Source organism: Plasmodium yoelii (genome assembly GCF_900002385.2).
Source record: "Plasmodium yoelii strain 17X genome assembly, chromosome: 14".
Classification (NCBI taxonomy): Eukaryota; Apicomplexa; class Aconoidasida; order Haemosporida; family Plasmodiidae; genus Plasmodium; species Plasmodium yoelii.
This window is the reverse complement of record NC_036186.2, coordinates 2,350,586-2,364,089: the sequence shown is the minus strand read 5'-3', so window position 1 is coordinate 2,364,089 and position 13,504 is coordinate 2,350,586. Positions and strand designations below refer to the sequence as shown.

The following is a 13,504-nucleotide window of genomic DNA, read 5'->3' as shown; positions in this document are numbered from 1 at the left end:
ATTATTCTATAATTCATGAAACTATTTTGTTAACAAAAATAGTAGTTGTGTATAGTTACTTTTATAATACTCATGCAATTTTCATTATATTGGCACAATAAAAAAAAAATAGCTAAAAAACAAAAAGATGTAAAAAACATTGTAAAATGTTATAAATATAATAATATAAATAAAAAAAAAAAAATATAAATAAATATAATAATATATATAATTATTTTGAACAAATCTACAAAAAAAATTACAACATTTTAAGAACGCATCTTTTTAAGTTTAACAATTTAATTTATAGCAAGTTGCCAATAGACATCTTAATATTTTAAATTTAAATTGCATGTATATTTTTTTAAATATTATTATATGGTAAAATACATATATCTATATATGCATTATATTTTTTAAATAAAAAAAAATATACAATTTTATTATTTGTATACCTCCCTATTTAGGGCACAATGAAGAGAAACTTATTATTTTTTATTTATTATCATGCTGCAATTTTTATGGTATTTTGGAAATTTGGAAATGGAAAAGGCGGAAATGAAAAAAAAAAAAATGTAAAAGATCTTATAAGAAGATATGAAAGTATTAATAATTCAAACGATTTAAACAATTCCTCTTCTAGTTCAAGCGATTTAACCGATACAAATTATGAAGATAGAGATAATGCACCAAATAGAAGACAAAATGTTGCATTTGATGATCAGCAACCAAGTACATCATACGCAAATAGAAACAATGGTAACCAATATGGTCGTATGAATATGAAAGGAAATGCAAACAATGATGGTAACAATATGATAAATGATGAAGATTATGATGACGACGACGATAGTGACAGTGAAGAATTTAATTATCAAGAACCTTCTAACAATTATAGAGGAAACAATAATTATATGCATAATTCGAATTCCCAAACTCCAATGTATGCCAATAAATCCTATTTATATAGTAGTAATTTTCGAGATCCAAATGAAAATCAACCAAGTGAAAATTATGATGATCAATACTCCCCCCAAAATAACCCTCCTTATTTAGGTAGATCTTTCGATAATTTTAGGAACAGATTAGGACTTAATACAGAAGATTTTTCAAGGGGAACAGAAACTTATTCCAATACAACCAATAAACGCAACACTGGTTTAAATAATGATTCAGATTCCTTTATAACCGATGATATTCAATATACGAAATATGAAAGTTCAGAAAACCCTATTAATTCATCTAGGCAAAGACATGATAGTGGAATGAGACAATCACCAAACAATGAATATAATGATAGAAATAATAATAGTAATAATAGAAATTCAAATATGTATATTAATACTGACGAAGATGATGATAGTTATTCCAATCCCTATGGATATAATAATCAGAACCAAGGTCCCAATGCATCACAGGTAATGAGGTATAGATTAAATAGCGACGATGATAGCATTGATCAGCAATCTATTTATTCTAATCCTATAGACGACATAAGCACAAGTGATAATTATAGCTTAAACTTTGGGGGAAAAAAAAAGTCGAGAAGCATACAACATATAGAAAATGATAACTCTAGTATATTAAATAGCCAAAGAAATTATGAAGATATTGATAACAACAGTAGTAGAAATGGTGATAATAGAAGTAAAATTCAAAATAAGCCATCCATAAGAATTTTTGATCGTGGAAATAAAGGTGATGCACAAAATAAAAGTAAAAGACTATCCTATTCTAATAGTAATCCTATTTTGAATAAAAATTATGAACCAAGACAACCAATAACACGTAATTCTACATCCAATAAAATATTAGCATCTTATATAGATATATATACAGCACAACAAAGAAACATATTTTATAATAAAAATACAAGAGTGGAAAAAAGTCCTATTAAAAAATTTTTTAAAATGAACAATAGCAATGATAAAATAATATCGGTAACAGAAGAGTTATTAAATAGTTCTAAACAATGTATAGTAAATAATATTAATAAATTAACGAACGATGTATTACTAAAAAATTTAGCTTTAAATAATACAAATATGATAAAAAATTATGAACAAGCTGTTTCGTATATTGTATTCCATTCAAAAATTAAGAATAAGGAATCACATTTAGATATAAAATCGGTACCATATAAATATTCTGAGCTACATGTAGAAAATTCCTCAACCATATTACCTAACATGTACATTTTAAATACATATGAATTTATGTTATCAAATCAAAGAATATGTGGTAGATTTAGAACAATAATAAAAAATAAAAAAAGAGACAACAATTTAAAACCAGTAGATTTAGTTTTAATGTTATCACTTGATTATATTAAAAACATGAACCCTACACTTGTTTCTAATCTTATAAAATTTATCAAAACTAAGCAAAGTATATATATGAAAAAATATTATTTTAACACTATGGTGGCATTAATCCCATTTATTAAACCGGCTCTAAAAATATATTATGGTGAAAGTATTTATAAAGATTTAACAACATATAAAATGCAGTCAGAAATAAAAAATATATTTGACGAATTATTACTTATATCAATAAAATGGGCACAAGCTTTTAAAGACAAATATTCTGCAAATGACAACAAAATTATTTTAGATATGCATCAAACGATTTCTAAATTTTCAACAAGTAAAACTAGAACATTAAGTAAGACTTTTGTATCTTTAGAAAATATCTTATATAAAGAATTAATAACTAATGACATAGTTGACAATAAGGATGACAACCAAAAGGTTTTAATAAGTTATATTGTGAAATGCTTTAGGAACATATATTATTCCGCTTTCTATTTAATGGGTAATAAAAGAACCTATTAGATATTCCATGTATCACATAATGACAATATTATAGAAGTAAATCGGCCCGAAATATGAATATGTATATGCATGTATCTGCATAATTAAAAAATTGCACAAATTTAAGTCTATTCACTATGAGTATAAAATGAAAAAATGTACACATTATAAATAAAACACGTGAAATAAACAATGTTTTGTATTTTTTAATCTATTTTTTAATCTATTTTTTTTTTTTTTTAACATGAAACACAATTTTTTGTAAAAATATACATATATTTGTTAAAACGAATTTAATAATGCAATTTTAAAAAAAATATAAATTATAGAAAAATATGTAAATAATATATACGGGTTGTTTTTGTATATGAAGAACATTCTCTTGTATTATTTTTAATCTCTTAGAGAGAAATTAAATCTTATTTTACAATAAATCTTCTAGAATATTAGCAGGCAATTTATCCAGCATTATCTAAAGAAAAAAGAAAAGAATATATATCATGTGTGTGTATATATTTCTTGGATTGGTATAAATATACTTTTAAACTTTTGAAGTATGATCTTGCTAAAGTGCAATCGTTATTAGTTGGGTATTTTTTTTTTGTGAGAATTTCATTAATTTTATTTACAGTTTTCACACTTACAATTAATTCATCATAAGGCATTTTTTTCAGAAGATCTTCATCTATATAATAATCAAAATATTGTTTATTTTTAAGGATATGATGAATAATTTTTTGGATATAATTTTGATCGTCTTTTTCACTTTCATTATTAAAAGATCGTTTTAATTTTTTTAGATGTGATTTATCATTTAAAATTTTCATTGCTTCTTTAAAATCGATTTTATCAGGTAAATCATGATCTTCTTCACTTTGCAATTGTTTTTCTAATGACATGAATGCGTTTTTAAATGGGTCTAAATTATTGTATTTATTTTTATTTTCATCAATATTTTTTTCTTTTTCTAAAGTTCCACAAAAGGGTATATCATTATTTAGAAGAAAACCTTCTTTTTCTATTCGCCTCATTCGACTAATATATATATTTATATATTTATTTGTATTTGTGTTATTATTACTAGTATGATATTTATCGAATGAATTTTCTGAATCTTGAAAATCTTCATTTTCTAATTCATCAAGGATGTTGTAATTTCCATCATCAGGAACATAAACACAATTTAACATGTAATCTTTAAAATCATTCCATAAAATGATTAAATTATCATGTTGGATATCTTCGATATTTGTCAAATCTTGCTTTAATAATAAGTCTTTATTTAAATTTAGTACTTTTTTTTTTACAGAATCATTTGGCTCCCATAATCGGAAATTTTCCATTGATTGGTGTAATAAATATTTTAATTCATTAATTTTTAAGGTATCTAAAAATATTTTATTAATATTTTTTTTATTTAAAAATTTTTTATTACATAAAATTATTAATTTAATCTCTTCGGTGGATAGATAAAAATCAAATAAATAATATCTAATATATGGAAAATTATCAAATTTTATTTTTTTCTTTTCACACACGCATATTTCTATCAATCTATTTCTTAAACTCTCTTTTGATACATCTATTGGTAATAAATAATTTTTTTTATATATATTATTTTTTAATTCTTCTATAGACAATTTCGATAAATTTGAAAAGTCTAGTATTTCATCATTATTATTTTCGAGTATGTTTAGAAAATTATCATTTTTTTTATTTAACTTGGTGTTAATATGTATATCTTTATCGATACATATATCACTAGTTTCGTTTTTTATACAATCTTCATTATTTTTATCATTTTTATTCGATACTATTTTATTTTCCTCATTTTCATTATACTTTACATAATCATCTTTCTTATCTTCTACAATATTAGAGTGGCTTTCGACATCGTCAGGATTCTTCATTTTATTTTCAATCTGATCATGGTTTAAATCATTTGGGGAATAAAAATCGTTAATATCTGTTTTTAATCCAAATAGTTTTGAATACAATATAGATTCCTCTTTTCTTATATCATTAGTCCATTGTGCTCGTTCGTTTATTTTTTCTAAATTTAACATTTTTACATTTTCCCTTATTTCATCTTCATTTTTTATATGGTTTATTTTCTGTGAATTTTCTTTTTTTTTTTTGTCATAATTTTTATTTAATTTATTTTTTCCTTTTATTTTAATATCTCCATCATTTTTATTATCCGAAAATATACTTTTTAAGATTCCATCCACTTCTTCATTATAATTATTTATTCCTTTTTTTTTTATTTTAGTATTTACAGACTCAACCATATTATTTTCATCTTGTTCAGATAATTCTATTTTCGAATTTTCATTTTGTTGTTCTTCTGATATATCTATTTCATTATTTTGAAAATTGAAAATATCATCAAATTCGTCTTTCTCATCATCAAATATTTCATTGCCAGGTAGTTTATTTTTCTTCATTTTTATTTTTTTCCCACCGTTTTTCCCACCGTTTTTCCCACCGTTTTCCATGTGTTCATCGTTTGTTTGTTTACATTTTTTGATATCTTGTGGTACTTCTTCATTTTCGCTATTAAGTAAGGCATCTTTTCCTGTCTTTCTTTTATTACGATCCTTTAAATTTATAAAATAATAATATTTATCATGTATTTTATTTATAAAAAAAAGCCTATTCGATCTGTTCATAGGCTTATTATTTTTGTGTAAAAGACTCGTTTCTTTGAAATTGCTTCGTGAAACTTGATCAAACGATGTGATTTCATTTTTTGTATTATTCTTTAACAACATATCTTTTTTCAACTTATTTTTTTGAAACCATTTAATTTTTTCTTCAGTTATAGAAGAATCCAAAGTGAGGTTAAAAAAAATTAGATTATTTTCTTTTGCATCATGAATATCATATTTTTTTTTTATAATTTTATCAACATATACAATTATGTTCATATTTTTTTCTAAAATTAATTCTTTTTGTTCTTGTTCCTCTAACGGATCAGATGGTAATCCTATATTTATAGTTAATTTATTTTTATGCAAAAGTGCTAATATTTTTATATATTTATTTTTTGAAATTTTTACATAAACATCACAATCAATAAAAACACCATAAGGATGAACAGATGTTATTTTCCCTATAAGTTTTTTACCCGTATATAAATTTTCTAATAATATTCCCTTTTTATTGATATGCTCTTTAATCCATATTGTATCTTCATCATTATATTCATAACTATTATCATTCAAATTATTTCTATCCAACATACTGTTGTTATTGTTGGGTAAAGTTGTTGCAAACTCATCTTCAATATTATCATATTTATCTAAATAGTTTGGTACTATTACATTTTTTATCGGAACATAATTTTTATAAGACGGTGGATTTTTATATCCAATATTATAATATTCTTCATAATGTTCTTCATTTATATTATATATTTGTATATACCTATGTAATAAAAATTTTAAATTTTTATTTTTTAGAGCTAACTGTTTTTCCTCTTTATTTTGAAATCTTACTAATACATCTCCAAAAAAATTACCATTTTTGTCTTTAATATATATAATATATTTATTCATTATTTTGTATGGGCTAAAGAATTTTATGATTTCATCATCACTTACATGAAAAGGTAAACCCTTACATAACAGCAAACAATTATATCCTTGTTCTTCGATATTTGTCAAAGGTAATGGTAATATATTTTGATTGTTTTCATTTTCATTTAAATTATTTCTACCTAATGATGCTATATTTTCAGATAAGACTTCTTTATTTATATTATCAATTAATGATTTGTGGATTTCTTTTTTTCTATAAAATTTGTTGTTTTTTAATTTTATATTTTTATTACTATATTTTATTTTTCTTTTGATATCTTTAATACTATTCCTTTTAATCGGACTAAAGGAATATCTTCCTTTTTTATTAAAAATATTTTCTCTTTTTGTTAATTTATCATCATCCACCACATTTTTCTTTGATAAAACATCATCATTTTTACTAAACCTTAGACAATTATAACTTTTTACACTTTTCCCAATCTTGTATGAATTTATTTTCTGTTTCTTGCATTCAAATAAAAGCATAGATATAAATACAAAAAGATGAACTATTCTCATATATATATATATAGCTTTCCCTATTATTTTATTTCATTTGAGTATTTATTTTTAGCATGTAACTGCATATATATGTATACATACGTATGACACTAAGAAATCACTATATTATGACATTCACCTTTCAATGGCTATTTGCTATATCACTATAATATACTACATACTACTTTCTTATATATTAAAATTATATATACTATTCCTTTGACCAATCATATTGTAAACATCAATTTTATATTTCCTATCATTATAAAGAAAAAACAAACAATATTGTAACAAATTATAAAGCCAAAGAAACTAAATTGTGCAATAAATGGAAAAAAAAAAAAAAAATTATATAGCACAATTCATCATCCTTATGAAAACTTTCACAAAAAAAATATGTAGTATTATAATTATTTTCTATAAATAAATTTACGTTGAAAAAATGATGAACAATATTACTTTTCCATATATCAAATTTTATAAATATTCGGATTTATTTTGTTGTGTATTTTCTTCTCTATAAAAATTGCATACTTAAATTTTTTTTCGAAAAAATAAATACACAACTATACACATGGCTTACTAAATAATAGCTAGCACAGGCATATATAATATCACATGTCACATTAATATTTTTTCCAGTTATCTAATATACTAATGCTAAAAACTCCAAATTTCCCATTTATGGTAATATTGATGAGAACGAAAGGAAAAGTGAAAATTTTTTTATTTTTCAGCTTATTTATGGTAATGTTAATATATTGTATAGAAAAAAAAATTAAATAATCACCTTATTATTATATATACATATAGATATGTTAATATGATTATTTGTATTTTTTTCGATTTTTAAAATTCCTTTTCGCATAGTGACACATATTTTCAAAGGAATACGAGAGCATAATAGTTATAACACTATAAAAACAAACAACTTAAATCTATTACAAAATTAAAAACCAAAAAGCCAATGTGAAACCGCATATAAAAAATACATTCTTATTTTATAATTATTAATATGGAAATTATATTTTTTAACTATATTCTCATATATTTTGTACAAACCTTAAAAAATATACACTAATAATAATAAACGAAATTTATAACATTTTTATTTATGCAAAAAATTTGATATTTAAAATTGTTTTTTTAAAAGAATAACAAACAATAAAATACATCCTTTCCCATTATTTCCTATAAAAATATGAGAAATATAAATTTACTCATTGTTTATTCTTATATATGAAATAATAAATTAAAAAAAAAATATATTATTTATACAAAATTTTAGCTAATCTTATATTTTGAGAGAATAAATATAACAATAATTTATAAAGCTTATTAACTTTTCCCTCATATTTTTTCACCTTTTATTTTTATACCATCACTACATTTTTTAAAATAAAAATGCATAATAATAACAATAAAAAATAAAAAGCTGCATAAAAAAAAGCTAGTCCCTTTTTTTTTCTTTTATAAATAAAATCATAAATATAATATTATTTTGCTTTTTAAATTATATTTATATAAACCGTAGAAAAAGATATTTTAATATTTTTAATATTGTGACCAAATATTTATTTATTTATTATTTATTTTATTCCAATATAATATATTTTAAAACCTTAAAAAAAAAAAATATAATATTATATAATATATATAAATGGAATTCGTAAGTTCAGCGGACGACATACTCTAAAATTTTAATAACAAAAATAAGAAGATCTTAAAATTGTTATAAAGATTATCATCTTTTTTTCGGATACTTTAACAATACCAAAAGATAATGAAAAAATATCGAAATTAAAATTCATTTGCGAGTAGCGTCATTTCATCATCACTTTTGTAATATCCGTTATTTTATAACAATAAAACATCACAAATACTATAGCAATGATCTTGACTAAGTATTCGTCGACAAATTTTCTTCTAATTTTTCTCTTATTATGTAAAATTTTCAATACCGATAATGTACCACTGAGCATTCTATAAAAAGAAATGTAAACAATAATAAGCCCCCCTTACATGTACTTCATTTGTGTTTTAATTTAAAAAACTGTATGCATATTGCCCCGGATTTTTTCAAATAGCTAATTTTTTTTTTTTTTTTCAAATAACCAAAATAATAATCCTTTTTATGATATGATTATTTTGCTAAAAATCGCAAAGTGATCCACATTGAGTTTGGATATACAAATTAATATAACTAAAAACATACATATATATATATATAATATATTTTTATGCAAAATAGCTACATTTTTTTACCATTTATATAATATAGCTACTTATTTTTTTTATTTATAGATAATAATTATGTTGTTTATTATTTAATTAAAAAAATGAATGAATAAAAAGTTCTATTTCATTTTATAAGCATTATAAAAATAAAAAGGTTAAGGGAGAAAATGCGTAAATTATTATATGGCTTTGTTCTTCAATAAACTTTAACAATGCAATATAGAGAATAGCATATTATATCATATTCCTTTTATTATTTTTTTTAAGTGGAAATTATAAAACTTGTATTTATTACCAATTTATATTTTAATAAAATTATAGGATGGATATACTTTCTTTTTTTTTATATATTTATTATAAAGAAAAAATCATACACAAAACTTATCTTTGCTATTCAGCGGAGAATACATCTTTTCGAAAATTGTAAATTACGCCATATTTAAAAAAGGCAAAAAAAAAGCCAAAAAAAAAGGCAAAAAAAAAAGGCAAAAAAAAGGTATATTACCAAGATCACCAAATTATTTTTACGAGGAAAGTAAATATAATGAATAAACACACATTTTCAATAAACATAAATATTTATAGATTTTTTTGTAAATTATTAACAAATTCAAATTATTTATAAAAAGAAAATGGAAAACAATTTTTTGTCTCATTTTAAATATTAATTTATTTAATTTATAACAACCGAGCTTATATATGTATAACCCATATTTTCTCTTGAAAGTACGTTGTACAAAATATTTTTGCACGATGCTATAATAATATTTTTATTTTTATTTTTTTAGAATATTGATTTCGTTGCTGCTTGGTGTATGTATATAAAATTTATATATCATTTGCGTATTTAATTATTTTGGGAAAACATAAATACACTTATTTTTCTTATTATTTATATGCTTATATTCCGAATTAAGCAATAAAATAAAATTCATTCCCTCTTAATTTCTTATGAAAAATGAATGGATTGTAAGAATTGAAATTTGTTAAAATAAAAATATGTAATGAGAAAAAGAAAAAAAAGTAATGAAAACAAACCATATGGAAATATATACAAAAAAAACGTTTTTCATACATTCAGCGAAAATTAATATATATATATAATGCATATAATGATAATAAAAACATAATCCGCACACTATATGAACTTATCTTAGCCCATATAGATATATAATCAATTATATGAATATCATTGTTTTTTTTTTTTCTCTCTTAATACATTTTAAACTTCCAAAATACGGCATAAGTTAGTGTTGTAAAAGAATAACATATATTATTAAATAATAAAATATATCAGTGAAGTTACAAGGATATAGAAGACGCACAGTGTAACTTTAAGGGGAAATTCTTTCCCCCCTCCCGTTTTTCTTTTCTAAATTCCTTTTAGTTTTTTTTTATATTTTTAAACATAGAGAAAAATGGTGAAGGCACGAAAAAATATTGAGAATATGGAAATATATGATTACATGAAGGAGATGGATGAAAAAGTATGGGAATATTTGTTTGATGATTCACTAGCACATGAAACTATATTTAGCTCACTAAATGAATTAGAGCAAATTATAATATCTAGACTATTGTTTATTCAACAAGTAGTTTCAGAAAGAGCTATGAGATTATGGATAAATCCAAACTTTTTGAAAAAATTAAGTGAAAGTATAAAAAATTTAGTTGATGTTAAAATATTAGTAGAAAGTGAAACAAAAAAAGATAACTATAATCAATATAAAATAAATGATCGATTCAGATTAACATTATTAAATAAAATATATCAAAATGATAAAAATAATATTTTTATATTTAATAATAATATAAAACTACAATTAAATAAAGAAAAAGAATTATATGAAAAAAAATTATTTCCTACAAAAGAAGGTATTCTATGTTATGCTAATACACGATGGAATACTCTCTTACATTTTATTGCTTCACCAAATTTGAATAGTTATAAATATACCCATAGTTATAGTGGTAGTTATGCTAGTACATACCCACATAGTAGCAGTATTCATGGTGGTATAGAATCTCCTATTAAAACTGAAGTGGGTGGATCACTCGATGTAAATAATATTCACTCTTATGGAGGAGAGTATTCTTATAATAACAGTTTGAAAAGTGTAAAAATGGAAAAAGGAAACTATTATGGTATTCAAACTAAAAAAGGCAAAAAAAATAATGAAGATAGTGATGAAGAATATCAACCTTATGGTGATGAAATGTATGATGACGAAAATTATGGAAACGAATCATTTCCACAAAGAAGGAAATATAAAAATTATGGAGAATATGAAAACATGGGAAATGATTCAGAATATGATGAAGATGAAGATAATGAAGATGAAACAAATGAACAATATGACAATTCATTATACCCACAAGATAAAGAAACCCGAAATAAATATTCACAGAATTATAATGACATTGAAAATAGTAATAGTAGTAAATATTTAAACGCAAGAATGGGTAATAAAGAAAATGTAAATTTATATGATCCAAATAAAAAAAGAGATGGAAGACGAGGAAGAAAAAAAAAAAAAGGAGTATATGCATATAAACAAAATAATTTATATTATAAAAGTCTTCAAAGTAGAGAAAATAATAATATGGAAGAAGAAAATAATGATTTTTTTTTTTCTTCATCAAATATTAAAAAAGAAGATTTGTTAACATGTGCACCGTGTGGTAGTTTGATAGAAGTTTTGAAAAAAAAAAAATTTATACTTGATGATATAAATAATAGTTCTAATATTGCTAATAATAATAGTAATAATAAAACGATAAATATGAGTAGAGAAGCATTTTCATGGTTTTTAAAAGATATACGAAGTAGAATAATATCTCTAGTTATTGAATATTTGCTGATAATTGATGATGGAAATGTAACAAATATAGCTAAGCAAAATTCAGCTAAACATAAAAAAAAAAACAATTCAGAAAATGTGACTTCTAGTGAAGGAAATGAAGCTTTAGCAAATAGTTCCATCACAAATACTCTTATAAATGATTTTAACAATAATGATAATAATAATAATAATATGAACGGAGGGGAATGGGGTACTAACAATGAAGATATGAATAATGCAGATGGTGTAAATATAAAAGATACACAAGATTATATAACAGATCCAAATAAAAATTCTCAAAAATCTGAGATATATGTAAAAGAAACATTATTATTAATTTTATCACTAACTCAATGTAATATTGGTCAACCAATATTTTTAGAAAACTTAACAAAAGCTCAAAAAGAATTTGTAGATTTTGGTATACATATAGGGTTATTTTTAAAAACACATGATAGTTATATATTTATAACACCATATGCATTATTATTAACAATAAATAATTTAAATGTTGAAAATTATATATCTATATTAAATCATTTATCTGTAGAAAAATTTTGTGAAGAATCTGGTTATAATAATAATGATGATGAAAATATAAAAAAAAAAGCAAAATTAAGTGAAATATATTTTCATAAATATTTATTATTACAAAATACGGTTCGTGTGAAAAGTGAACCACTAATGGATGAGGACGAGAAAAAAAATTTGAAAAAAATTGAAACAAAAAATTTGATTTCGCAAGACATAACTAATCACAATATACATTCAGAAAAAAGGTTAAATGAAAATGATAATTTAGAAATAGGGTTAATCATTCAAAGTAATTTTAAAGTTTATTTGTATACTTCGTCTATTTTAAAAATAAATATTTTAAGCCACTTATGTGAATTACAAGCAAGAACACCAAATATGGTTGTTGGTATATTAACAAGAAGAAGTGTATTAAATGCATATAATTCAGATATTACCGCTGATCAAATTATTAAATTTTTAGAATCTTATTCACATCCTGGAAAAACTAAATTAAAAAGTATAATACCAATTAATGTTATTACTCAGCTTAAATTATGGGAAGCTGAAAGACATCGATTAACATTAGAAGATTCTATTGTTTTTAAAAATTTCGAAAAAGAATATTTACCACATTTATATCAACAAATTGTTATTTGGGCTAATAGCAAAAATTATTTATTACATTATACTCCATGGCCAAAAAATACTAATTCCACTGAATTTGATGCATGGATGAAAGCAGAAAAATATCTATGTTGTATATATGAGTCGAAAAATGAAATTATTGATAAGATAAAGGAAATTCGTGGTAAGTTAATGAAAAAACGTCAGGCAATATGAAACTATAATAAGTGATTCCTGAAACCATGAGTTTCTGATATTTCCGTCATTTTTTTTTTGTTATATAATATCTTAAATACATATATTGTTGTTATATGTACATATTTTTAGTTTATTAAATATAAGTAAAACGCTTTAAAAAATATAAGAAATAATATATATATATAAATTTATTCGAATTGAAAAATGA

At 22.2% G+C, this 13,504-nt stretch overlaps 3 protein-coding genes and 1 non-coding gene across 4 annotated transcripts; 2 read left to right on the top strand and 2 right to left on the bottom strand.

Moving 5' to 3' along the window:
- Nucleotides 1-452: 452 nt before the first annotated feature.
- PY17X_1460300 (conserved Plasmodium protein, unknown function) lies at nucleotides 453-2,813 on the top strand (the record flags this gene model as incomplete). Its single annotated transcript, XM_721964.2, has 1 exon — nucleotides 453-2,813. The coding sequence occupies one exon, from the start codon at nucleotides 453-455 to the stop codon at nucleotides 2,811-2,813; it is 2,361 nt and encodes a 786-aa protein (XP_727057.2).
- A 403-nt stretch (nucleotides 2,814-3,216) lies between these two features.
- PY17X_1460200 (RNA-binding protein, putative) lies at nucleotides 3,217-6,895 on the bottom strand (the record flags this gene model as incomplete). The annotated part of the gene is made up of 2 exons (XM_022957700.1): nucleotides 3,217-3,264; nucleotides 3,437-6,895. The coding sequence occupies 2 exons, from the start codon at nucleotides 6,893-6,895 to the stop codon at nucleotides 3,217-3,219; spliced, it is 3,507 nt and encodes a 1,168-aa protein (XP_022813046.1).
- A 1,585-nt stretch (nucleotides 6,896-8,480) lies between these two features.
- Nucleotides 8,481-8,785, bottom strand: PY17X_1460100. Its single transcript, XR_002696592.1, has one exon. It is a non-coding gene; the product is annotated as an ACEA small nucleolar RNA U3 (small nucleolar RNA).
- Nucleotides 8,786-10,533: 1,748 nt separating this feature from the next.
- On the top strand, nucleotides 10,534-13,314 carry PY17X_1460000 (uncharacterized protein; the record flags this gene model as incomplete). Its single annotated transcript, XM_721487.1, has 1 exon — nucleotides 10,534-13,314. One exon carries the CDS (start codon nucleotides 10,534-10,536, stop codon nucleotides 13,312-13,314), a length of 2,781 nt encoding a protein of 926 aa, XP_726580.1.
- Nucleotides 13,315-13,504: the final 190 nt, after the last annotated feature.